The sequence below is a fragment of the Vollenhovia emeryi genome, unplaced genomic scaffold (assembly GCF_000949405.1).
Source record: "Vollenhovia emeryi isolate VEMERY1.0 unplaced genomic scaffold, V.emery_V1.0 DF939145.1, whole genome shotgun sequence".
In the NCBI taxonomy this organism is placed as follows: domain Eukaryota; kingdom Metazoa; phylum Arthropoda; class Insecta; order Hymenoptera; family Formicidae; genus Vollenhovia; species Vollenhovia emeryi.
Genome location: NW_011967221.1, coordinates 1,669,122 through 1,681,242, shown reverse-complemented (window position 1 = coordinate 1,681,242; position 12,121 = coordinate 1,669,122). Strand labels below are relative to the sequence as shown.

General features: G+C 38.1%; 1 protein-coding gene across 1 annotated transcript in view; it reads right to left on the bottom strand.

Moving 5' to 3' along the window:
* Positions 1 to 10,650: 10,650 nt before the first annotated feature.
* LOC105566336 (photoreceptor-specific nuclear receptor-like) overlaps positions 10,651 to 12,121 on the bottom strand; it is a 31,747-nt gene continuing 30,276 nt past the window's right edge. The window contains exon 9 of the mRNA XM_012020251.1: positions 10,651 to 11,952. Within this exon, the coding sequence (XP_011875641.1) occupies positions 11,714 to 11,952 (239 nt within the window). The 3' untranslated portion in view covers positions 10,651 to 11,713. The remainder of the gene's footprint in view (positions 11,953 to 12,121) is intronic.

Here is a 12,121-nt window from a genome sequence, read left to right as displayed (position 1 = left end):
AATACGTCATATTAATTTACTTTATACATATGTATATCAATTCTTTAATTAAAAATAAATAGGCTACGAGAGACTAGTTGGCCGAATACATCGATAATATTCGTCAAAAATGAGCTCAACATACTTTGACTTGTAGAGCTCTATTTATTTAATTAAAACGCGAAATTATTTGTAACCTATCCATTTTAACGTAACGGATCTACGAAATGTATCTACAATCTACGATCTAAAAATACTTTAATAAAAAACTTTTCACTCACCGACACGATGCGCAGCGGCGGAGATGTATCCACGTTGATTCTGCAATGGCGCCCGATGCCTCCTCCTCCACTCAGGTGTCGTCTCAGCTGTCCTCCGACACACTCGCGAATTTACACTTCCGTTTGTAAAGTCACTTGTCACTGTCACTGTATCCACTTCACTCGCGAATATACACTTCCATTTGTAAAGTCACTTGTCATTATCACTGTATCCAAATGCCACTTGTTCGGTTTTCACCGAGTCCGATTGTCACTGATTGTGAGTTCGATTGCCACTACGCGAACTGTTCGATTACATCGTCGCACTGATAGCCGCACAAATCACTGACACAAATCGCGGTAATTCAACGATCGCACGATGATATCGATCATTGATTATTCACGGAGAGCGATCGCGGTTTCTTTCCGCATTTGTCGCGAACGCGTACCAAGAAAGAATAATACGATATGCGAAGCGGCGCGGGCATAACCGATCAACTCGACTGTCACCGCGTGAATGATACTGCGTACGGCGCGGCGGCGCCGTAAACACCGTAAAAACCGAGCACGGATTCCAATAGATTGTTTTCGACTGAGGTGTTCACGGCGCTACGTCATTTCTTGGAATCCGCGCTCGGTTTTTACGGTGTTTACGCCGCCGTACGCAGTATCATTCACGCGGCGACAGTCGAGTTGATCGGTTATGCCCGCGCCGCTTCGCATATCGTATTATTCTTTCTTAATTACGCGATAATAATTACGGATTTTGTAAAATGGTATATAACTTTTCTTCTCAGTTTGACCCAATCTACTATAATCTTTGGAGTCGTCCAAATCGAATCCGACACCCTGTATATACATATACATTTTTCTTGCCTCTAAATTCCAAGATTAAAATATATTTTATGTGTCTTTAGCCTCTCTGTATGGCCGTACTGGCCTGTTCGTTTATTTTATATGTTACTACGTTTTACGCAGTGGGGGTGATCGCAACTGGAAGGGTAGTGGAAGGTAATGCCAATGACGCTTGGTTGTATAAACTCAATTCTTTATTTCCATTTGCACTTACAAGCGGGGTGTCGAACACCCCTGAACTTTGTCTGGTTGTCCGCGTCTTGGACCGCTCCGGAAGATCTCTCGGAGGTTTCGGCGCTGACGAGCCTGGCCGACGGCCCGGCCGGTAGGGGCGGTAGGTCTTCTACCCTGGGACGCTTGGTCTGCAAGTGTACGGGCTGCGGCTGCGTCCGCTGGCGCCCTGGTGAAGCGGCTGGTGCCTGGAAGAGCGGCTAGTGCTCGGAAAGGCGACTAGCACCTGAACAAGCGACTGGCGCTTCTTGTGGAGGAGTCTTATGAGCGCTTGGCGCTTCGGGTAGGCGACTGGCGCCTGGAAGAGCGGCTGGCGCTCTGGAGAGGCGGCTAGCGCCTGGACAAGCGACTGGCACTTCTTGTGGAGGAGTCTTGTCGTTGCTGCAAGATTGCAGCAGTGTTGCAGCAACATTTTGCAACATTTCTGCAATATTGCAATGCTGCAAAGAAATATTTCTGCAATGTTGCTGCAATATTTCTGTGCCGTATGGGATAGTATTAATACTTTTAATTTGCAATATTTTTAGTATAGTCGAAACGTAGTGGATGTAACATTCAACAAATAAAGCTTAGTGTCGATTTAACCAGTTGTGTCGATTAAACATTCCAAAGATTTTTAGTATTTTTTGAATAAATTCGCCACTTATATGAATAAATTTTTCGAAGCTTCGAAGTAATTCAAAGTTTCGAAGTTTCGAAGTTCAAATGTCGAAACCTTTGAAGGAAATTACCAGTACTACTAATAAATTATATAATTGGTTTTAATATAATTGTTGCTGATATACTTGATGTATATCTTAAAACACTGTCGTTATAAGAGCAAACGAGACAGTAATAGGAGCGAGTGAGATGAGAATAACCATAAATCACGGAAAAACCGTTGGAAACATCGATGAAATCGGCTCACTCAAATGACCGAAATCTAAAAAATAATATAAATAACTATAAATCATAGAAAAACTATAGGAAACATGGGTGAAACTATAAGAAAAATAATATAAACTTTAAATGTGTATTCTTAAGGGGATGCTGGAGTGATTCTGCACTTTCGCACCTTTTGCACTTAAAACTGTCTGTTTCGTGGAAAGATTTGTGTAATACACAAATTAAATGGCGCGTGTACAGATGATCGAAAGCAGCTTGCTATTCCGGCTAAATTAAAGAACAATATGACATCACTGAAACTAAGTTTGTAAGTCTGATAAAAAATAATAGTGAGCAACACATACATACAGTACATGTAGTATGTGTGTTGCTCACTATTATTTTTTATTAGACTTACAAACTTAGTTTCAGTGATGCCATATTGTTCTTTCATTTGACCGGAATAGCAAGCTGCTTTCGATCTGTACACGTAAGCCATTTAATTTGTATATTACACAAATGTTTCCGCGAACTGACAGTTTTTAGGTTAGAAAGGTGCAAAAGTGCAGAATCACTTCAGCATCCCCTTAAGACAAAATATTTCCCTTCTATCTAGGACGCCGATCTCTCTCCATCTGTGATGTCATCCCCCACACCGCAGCTACCCCTTGCCCGCTTTCCCTCTCGAGGTTCTGGGTAAGAAGTGGCCGTATTTACCTACTCACATAATCTAATACTCTGCACATCTACATAGATGTCAGCTGCAGAGTTCGGTTAGCTACAGTTGTGGTCGGTAATCCATCTCCTACGGTAAAAAGTTGTAACAAATGCTCTGATTCACCCTGTATGTAATTTCTTCGTAGAATTCAATAATGTAGAATGTTTCCTTTCCGATAAAAGCTCACTGGTTTTCATAGTTCCTTCATTATCAACTGAAAATTAATCCAAATTCAATATTCCATTGCTACATGAAATGATAAGAAGATATGTAAGAAAATCTATAAGTATATTAACTAGTTCATATTATAATTTTTTGAGAGAAGTGTTATCTGCTGTTCGATTCGAATAAAACTTTTATTTTTTATTAATTAAAGCAGTTTGTGTTACGTATGTATTATTATTAATATTGGATCAATTATTAATAAATAATTGATTCAATATTCTATTATTTTCAAAAGTATAAATAGCTTGTGTATAAAATAATAAATATTATAAGTGTTTGTTTTTAAAGATGTATTATACTATGTAAGTATAATACATAGTATTTAACAAAAAGTAACAGAAAAAGTTGATTTTGGAATTAATTTTTTAGGTTTTCATAATTAATTCAAAATAAAGATACAGGTAAATGAAGAGTTTTGACGATTAATTTAATTATCTATTTATCAACATCTGTAATGTGATTCAACAAATTATTTTTTATATTATCTGTTTGTTTCAAAATAAAAGAGCGGCGCATTTCTTGACAAAACTGACGAGTCTTCAGGGATGTTCTTTTTTGGTCGACCCTTTTTCCTCCTACTCGTTCACGTCTTTAAAGCTCAGTAAGACCACAGGACCTTCCGAAAGAGAAACTTCCTCCCTTTGATGTCGTGTTTCACGCAACGCTAAGTTATGCGAAGATGCTTCTTGTTTAAGCATAAATTGAGTTCGCGGAGGTAAGGTTCGTCTGTTATAAAAGGTCCTCGTCCTTGAAATTAATTCGTGTAAGAGATAAAGGCATCGCCCCCAGTTCACTGAACGAATCGTGCGACTTTACGATAGGAAACCGTCGGCACGCGGTGAGCAAACGTTGTTTGAGTGGAAAGAAAATAATTGGACAGATAATTGTAATGATATCATCGTGACTGCAGTTGGTAAAAGGATTATATTTCTATGAAAATATTGATATAATAAATTCAAATATGATTATAGCAAATTTTTAAAGAATGAAAAAATTATTAAAAGGTCTGTAACATGTGTGTGTGTGTGTGTGTGTGTGTGTGTGTGTGCGTGCGTATCTCGCAGATCTTTTAATAATTTTGTAGAAATGATTCATTCTTTAGCAATTTCGCTATAATCATAATTGAGTTTGTTTTATCGATATATGAATAAAAATATCGATAGATATATGTATGTATATGTACGTTAATATTTCATACATTATTATAATTAATTATGAAACCGCATTTATATCTCTTTATTTTTATGAAGACATACAATAATTATATTCCAAAGTTTTGGATCGTTTGACATTAGCGAGAATAAAAACTTAGACCTGCAACATATATTATTTTACAAACGATTATGTTGATGATACGGGATCGCTCACATTAATAAGTGCATGTCAACGTGGTTTATAATATATGTTGTTTAATCGTTCAACAATTACGTTGCACAATACATAGCGTGACGGGCGGTGACGTACCTATTGATTTTAGGAAAGAGAGAGGATGAAGGTTGTAGAGGGAGCGAGGATAAAAGTGGTCCGGCAGTCTCTTCTGACCGTTGCAGCTTAATTCGAAACTTTCTCTGGCAAATTTTGTTGCTTCCTTTTTTGAAATATTGTATTAAATGATAGTAGTCGATTAAATCACAGTAAAATACATATAGATATTTGTATAGAAGAATTAATATAATAATAGAAAATTTTCATTAAGTTTTAAAGTTTTTGGGGTAAAGTCTGAAGAACATTTAAGATTTAATTAAATCCAAGTTCAAATCCTGGCTGAAGTAATAATAATTTTCCGCAATAAATTTATAATAAAATTATTTAGCCATTAACATCCTGTCACGGCTTTTAGTCTTTTGTTCCTTCGAATTTGTGATTATCACATGTGAGTCTTATGAATTTTATTAATTTTTTTTATTAGATCATAAAAAGAAGCGACTTATATTTGCATGTGCAAGACGTGATTAATTTGTAATTTTAAATATTTATCAAAAAGATACATTTCTCGCAGAGCATTAGTTGATTCGGGAAACACCCAATAGAGAGTTAACGATTTTTCAGGTTGCTGTGTGAGTCTATATTTCGCCCATCGTGTAGTCTATCGCTGTTTACAGGGTAGCTACCCCAAGATCTTGGTAAATTTTTCATCCTGGCCTTGTGAGTCCTGGAGTTCTATTTAAGAAATCAGAATTCCGCCTCACGTATTCCCCAGGATTACGGTCCGTCTTCGTTCTCGACTAAGAGGACGGCCACTTCATCTCGAATATCCACAAACGGAAATATGTAGAATTCGTCTCTTTGACTCAATCGACTTTTCTTATCTCTCTTTGTTTTTGCTTTTTACTCATAAAAAATTAATTTTTCTAGACATAATAATTCAATTATTGTTTTTCTTATAAGATAATTTTATATTTTCTAATTGATTGACAGATGTACATATGCTTTCTCAAATTTGTTTAAAATGTGTGTGTGTATTACTGGTTAAAATATTAAACTTAAATCTTTATCTCTGTGATGGCGCATTTGTTTTAAGCACTAATTAGTCTAACAGTTTAACATAAAGTTAATTCCATAAGATTGTTTAATGGTTTATAAATAATTATTCTTTAAAAAATTGTTCTATATGTTTTCCACATATTGGATATGGGAATAAATTTCCGCCCTTTTTAAATGGAAATTTGTCGTTTATTTAAACAAAGAAATACAAAATGATTTTATTCAAAGTACGCCCCATTGGAGGCGACAACTTTCTCCCGTCTTTCAGGTAGTAAACGGATTCCTCGATGAAAGAAATCAGTTTCTTTCGACTCGATCCATTTATTAAGCCATTTTTCGATACCTTCATGAGAAGTGAACCGCTTTACAGAAAGGGCCGACTGCATGGAAACACCGAAACAAGTGGAAATCCAAAGGAGCAATGTCTGGTGAAAACGGCGGATAGGGCAAGATTTCACAACTCAGTCTTTCCAAGTATTTTTGGACCGGTTTCGCAATGCGGGGTCTAGCGTTATCGTATAGCCGAATCAGCTTGTTGTGCCTATTATTCCATTCCGGCCGTTTCTCTTTTAAAGCTCGGTTCAAACGTATTAACTGCAGTCGATAACGATCCCCAGTGATGGTTTCGGATGGTTTCAGAAGCGCATAATAAATAACGCTCTTTTGATCCCACCAGAAGCATAACATAATTTTCGAACTGTGGATATTCTGTTTTGGAGCTGGTGGACCTGGTTCACCTGGCATCACCCATGATCTCAGTCGTTTGGGGTTGTCGTAGTGGATCCATTTTTTATCGCCAGTGACAATTCGATGCGTTTCAGCAGCACTTTTCTTCAGAATATAATAATGGAGTAACACTTTCCGCAAGTGCTGCTTCGTTGGGGTAAATGTTGCCATTTTCGACGCGAAAGAAGAAAAAAATGTTTACGCTTCAAACTAATGTCTACTACTGCGATTCAAAGTTCATACGTACACTTTCAAAACACAAGTATAGCCGGTCCATCAAACATAAAGCTTATAGTACCACTAACCACACCTTTCTGAAAAGGGCAGAAACTTATTTCCATGCCCAATATTTTACAATTGTTCTGTATATTTTATTAAATATAAACGCTAATTTTTTTATTGTTTAATAATAAATTAATTTAATTGTGATCTATTATTACTAAAATAATTTGCTATTAAAAGCGATTTTTACCTATTCATAATCTTATTAATATATTAAAAACAAAAAATAATATATAGAAATTATATTCGATTCTCCCATTAAAATGTATATTTTCGTTAATAGTTTTACTTTTATCAAAGCAGAAATTTTGGCCCGAGAGATGTATTTATCACCGCAATTATGAAACATTGTCGCCTAGAGGATCATCAGCGCAAAGGAGAAATATTATCCAACGGCGAATGTTTGTGCGAAATTAAATCGGTCGCATGCCCAGTGAAAAGGATATGTCTAACGAGATTGTAAAATCTGCCAGGATAATTGTATTCGCGCTCAATTTAAACTCGCGTTGATAATCGATGGTCGTTAAATCGTACAATATTCTCTCTCTCTCTCTCTCTCTCTCTCTCTCTCTCTCTCTCTCTCTGTCTCTCTCTGTCTCTCTCGTGTCGCTTTCGGTTTTAATTCTACTTAACGAGCGGCTCGTGCGGCCCGATGCGCGATTTAATGCTCAAACAAAATGTATTGCATCAAATTCCGTTTATGATATAATTGAAGCCGCGGTTTCGTATACACGCGATTGCATATTGTCGCAACACATGGAACCGTCTGGTTGCGCATTCGCAAATTTTCCATATCAATCCTCGCCAAAAATGCGCGCGGAAAAATTTTCAGATTGGCCGCTGATTTAATCGAGTCAGTAGCTCGGACTTAATGAGAAGCTAATTGGTTAAAGCGCGAAACGACACTTGCATCGGCGTTGCAACAGGAATTTTAAATAAAGATTGTAATGACCTTTGGACTAATTGACGTTGCGATAGAGAGAAGTTGTAATATAATTTGCATTTTTATTTTTATGTGATAGTAGGCAGATTGTGTACAATAATGCTGGGAATTTTCTATTGTCACCATTTAGTTCAAATCTATCATTCAGGATTTTGTTGTTAAGTGAGCTTTAAAACTTGACGTTTTATGAAATAGGAGGTATACTATTATTTTATTAAAAACTATGAATGTGTTTTTAATACATTTATTTATGACTAATTCATCAGGATGTCGTTTCTCTACTATACATATTAGGTGTTAAATTATTTGCACATGCAACGATTATCTCTCGAGGTAAGCGAAAACAATTTTTAGTGAAAACGAAAAATATTCATTATTACAATATTATTTAATTAGTCATGTTTAAACTAACGACATTATGAATATGGATATAATAAAATAATTTCGCTAATAATAAATCTTACATGTTAATTATTAATATCATAGTCTAATATTTTTTCCCGAGATAAATAGAGATCTAAAAACATGTTGGATAACAAAAAATAATGTTTGAATAATGAGTTAATTGCTTTAATCATTTATTCTTTCCGATATCTTTATTAATGTAGAGAGTAACTATGCTTTTACTTTAATCTTGTCTGTTAACATGCGAGATTTAACGACTTGAAGCAGAGATTAAAAGGAATATCTTTAAAAGAAAGATTTTGGAGAAAATATTATAAAATATTCGCCGCTAAAGGGGTGGAGCCAAAGCAAACGTTGTCATTGGCAAAAGTCGCGGAAGTTTCGCGCGGAATGATTTGAGAACCGTTGCTTTAAAGCCCCACTTATCGAGCGCCTAGTTGGTATGATAATGTAATAAAATAAATGGAGGTTGCTGCTTCCTCTCCCGAGCGATATAGTCTTCCACCCTCTTTCAGCCCCCCTCTTCCTCTCTCTCTCTCCATCTCTCTCGTATTCCTCCTCATTCCTCTGGGGCTCTGCAATCCGCTGCAGCCCTCATTCCCCTCACCGTCGTCGCTCGCTCACACCTCCCCTTCCGCCACCATCCCTATTCGGTCCACGAGATCGGGGGAGCAGGGGGACAGAGATGGAATCGAGAAGGTAGAAGGGAATGGAGAGAGCTCACCTCGAAAGCGAAATACAACAAGTCCCGCCGCCATTGCTGGATCACCCTTCAGCGGGAGTTTTGTCGTCGCGTGGGTGGGGGGTTGACAGCTCCGTGCGACGAGAGTCAGTCTCACCCTTCCCGACCGACCCGGTCGAGCCCGGCACGACCCCGGCTTCCCTACTTCCTGGGGGCAGTGGAATGGAAGCAGGGGGTGCGCGGAGAACGCCGGGGTAGATAGGTCGAAAACTCCGCCCCCGCATATCCGCGAAAGCGAGTCAATACTATCACTGCCTTCCGCCCCCGCGTTCCGCCATGCCTATGCTCGCCCTTTCTCGCCAGAGGATGGATATCGAAATTCGTTACCGGCTCTGCGCGACCCCCGCGGGACTTACGATTGCGAGGGCGGACGGAAGGGTTGATCGCGAGAGGGTTCAGCATAGCTGTCTTGCAGGAAGTGTCGATTTCTTGTCTCATTTTAACGATTGCATCGAACGAGAGGTGTTCTTTTTTAATCCTTCGTTACATGGCTGGGGTATATTCTGTATGTCGTATCAATGCGAGTCTGATCATAATGGGATTAATCTACTGAGAAATCTTCACGAGTCGATTCTTTTTCCAACATCGATTTCAGGAAGGTAGACTTATGAAACAAATTGTAATAATTTTAATACGCTTCTCTGTCTGTTTCACTTTGATATCTAAATTCAGGGATAAGAACCTTCGAAGTTACGACAATTCGATAGAGAGAAATTATTAGAAATATCACCACAGAATATATCACCACTAGAAATAAAATAGAGCTTTTCTACAAGATTCCTTAATATTTAATAATTTGAAGGTATTCTTTTCAAAGGGTTAAGAGAGAGAGAGAGAGAGAGGGGGGGGGGAGGGGGGATGGAATATATTTATATAAATAATTTATCTTTGTGTTTTTGAAATATTTTGAAATTCTATAATAGTAATATCTGTGTTATATTAAATATTAGGAACGCATGCATTTTTTAATAAACAGTGAAAATGCTTTTCCTCGATAGTTATTAATAAAACGCACTTTAACACAAATTATATGAACAAATGTAACTTTTAAATGAAAGAATATATGTAATATTGAAAATATACTTAGCACGATGCACGTTTGCCCGACGCTTCTTCTTTCAAAAGTTCCGGAGAATGAAGTCTACTCGTTCCCTCAATTATTCGCCGCGGTTCGCCGCCTGACTCCGCGCGTTTCGTGGATCCGCTCGAAAAGGCATTAAGGACCTCCCCGGCGCCGGGGCGTTTAACTCCCCGATTGCTTTGACAACTTAAGCAGGCCCTTAAACCTCGCTTGAGCCCCGATGTAATTTATAAGCGGCCGAGGGGGTAACTCCGCCGGGGACCGTCAAACTGCCATGTGGCAAAACCCTCGTCGGCAGGGGAAGTCAGGGATTATGCGGTGATAAATAAATATGTACGTTTATGCAACAACCGCCGTGACGGAATTGTGGGGGTGCAAATATATACGTGGTTGCGCTGTAGCGACCGAAGCGAAATCGTGTTTCGGGGGGATTGCAGGCCGAATCTATCCTATTGGCTCAAATACACCGGTGATCTTTGAGCTTTGGCTCCCCACTCGAGGAATATCACTTATATTCTCGCGTCTAAAACTTGCGATTAATTGTTAATGAAATTTACTATTGCTACGTCATCTAATCAATTGTCGCGTAATCTCTTTTCTCCACAATTTTATCTCAACATACATTTTTATCTTCTATTGTAATTTCTTGTTCTACTCTATTCTGGAATTTTATACTTATAGATGACTTTTTACGTGAGTATCGCATTAGTTTTAATATTTGTTATTTTCTCACTATATATGCGCAAGTTGAGTGTTCATAAAAAAATTATGTTATAATTAACGCTTACCTGAAGTTGCGTTTGAATAACAAAGAAGCTAGTGCGGTCTAGAATAACGAATGCGAGAGAGTAGCAGTAAGTCTACGAAAAAGTGAGTCAGTGACGATAACTCAGTTAATCAGATTTATTTTTATTACAAGTAATCGTTACAATATATATATATATCACCAATTGAGAATACGTTTTACAGCGAATAGTATCACAACACGAAATATACAGAGAAAGTGCGGACGAGCATTCATTTACAGCGTCGAAAAAATCAATCTCACACACCTTTATGAACCAAATTACTCTCATTAATCGGTATTATGCAATATTAAATTTTATGAATTCGTATTGCCACCTCGGTTATTTCCAAATGCAATTTAATTTTGATTTTACGTACATCGTCACGGTTTATTAATTGTATCTTTGATGCACAATTTGTCCGTGGATAAAAAAAAAGAAGTATTTTATACATAATTACGTTAATTTTTTAAGTAATTTCAATGCGAATTTGCGAAAATACAAAATAACCGATTTCCATATTGAATTCCTGGCGTTCATAAAACTGCGGAGTGTTCATTGCTCACTCCGTCACTTTTCTCTCTAATTCGGTAACTTCACGACGAATTTAAATCAGAAAAAGAGGAAGGGAGGAAAAATAAAACGTCATTTCGGATTAATTCATTGGCGTTCTACGAAAAACGGAAAATGTGCTATCAACGTGCCGAGCCTAACGCCCGATAAATGTCTATAATAAATAAATACATGTATATATCTATGTGTATATATTTACGCCGCGATTGAGTGCCCCTCGGTCGACTTTAGTTGCCGTTTTGTTCGTTAGCGATGCTATTCTTTCAGTGCTTCGCGTTTGTACGATAGACATACTCGCCAATCGGAATTCTTACGATCATCATAGAGGGACTTAGGACTTAGTCCTTAGGCCTGATCGTGTCGGAACGAAGTTCGCGCGTTTTGTTTGTTCTTTCATTTAGGAAAGCCTTGCCCGCTAGTCTTTACTGGCTTCCTTCGGTAATTGATTTGGCCTTTCATGAATCCCATCTTTATTCTAGCGCCAAATCCCGCGGATCATGTGGTATTTGCGTTTTATTGTGCAGCGCTCGTAGCGAAGTTGTTTGGTATTTAAGATGATTTTAGTTTTTGTACATGTCACAAAGGACCTTCTCCATCGGCGTGTTGCCGATGGTCCTGTGGAAGTAGATCAGTTCCACTCTTGCAGCTGGAACTGTCCGCAGTAATGGCAGCAGCAACAGCAACCTGCCAAAGCGGGCTGGACTGTTCGGTTGTTGAGCACGCGCGTGATGTCCGAGCATTAACTGCGCTTGATCTTGTAAATTCTCGATCTGGCTCGAGTCCTTTAAACCGCGAGTTTCTGTAAGGGAAAAATCGAATTCTAGGAGTCGCGAGTTCAGAAATTGAGTAATCAGCTCAAACACAATAAGAAACGACGAGCGGGCGAAGGATACAGTTGAATGCCGAGGGAAATGAATAAAAGTGCGAAACTGCAAAAATAAACTGTTAACCGTTGTACAAAGTGAGGC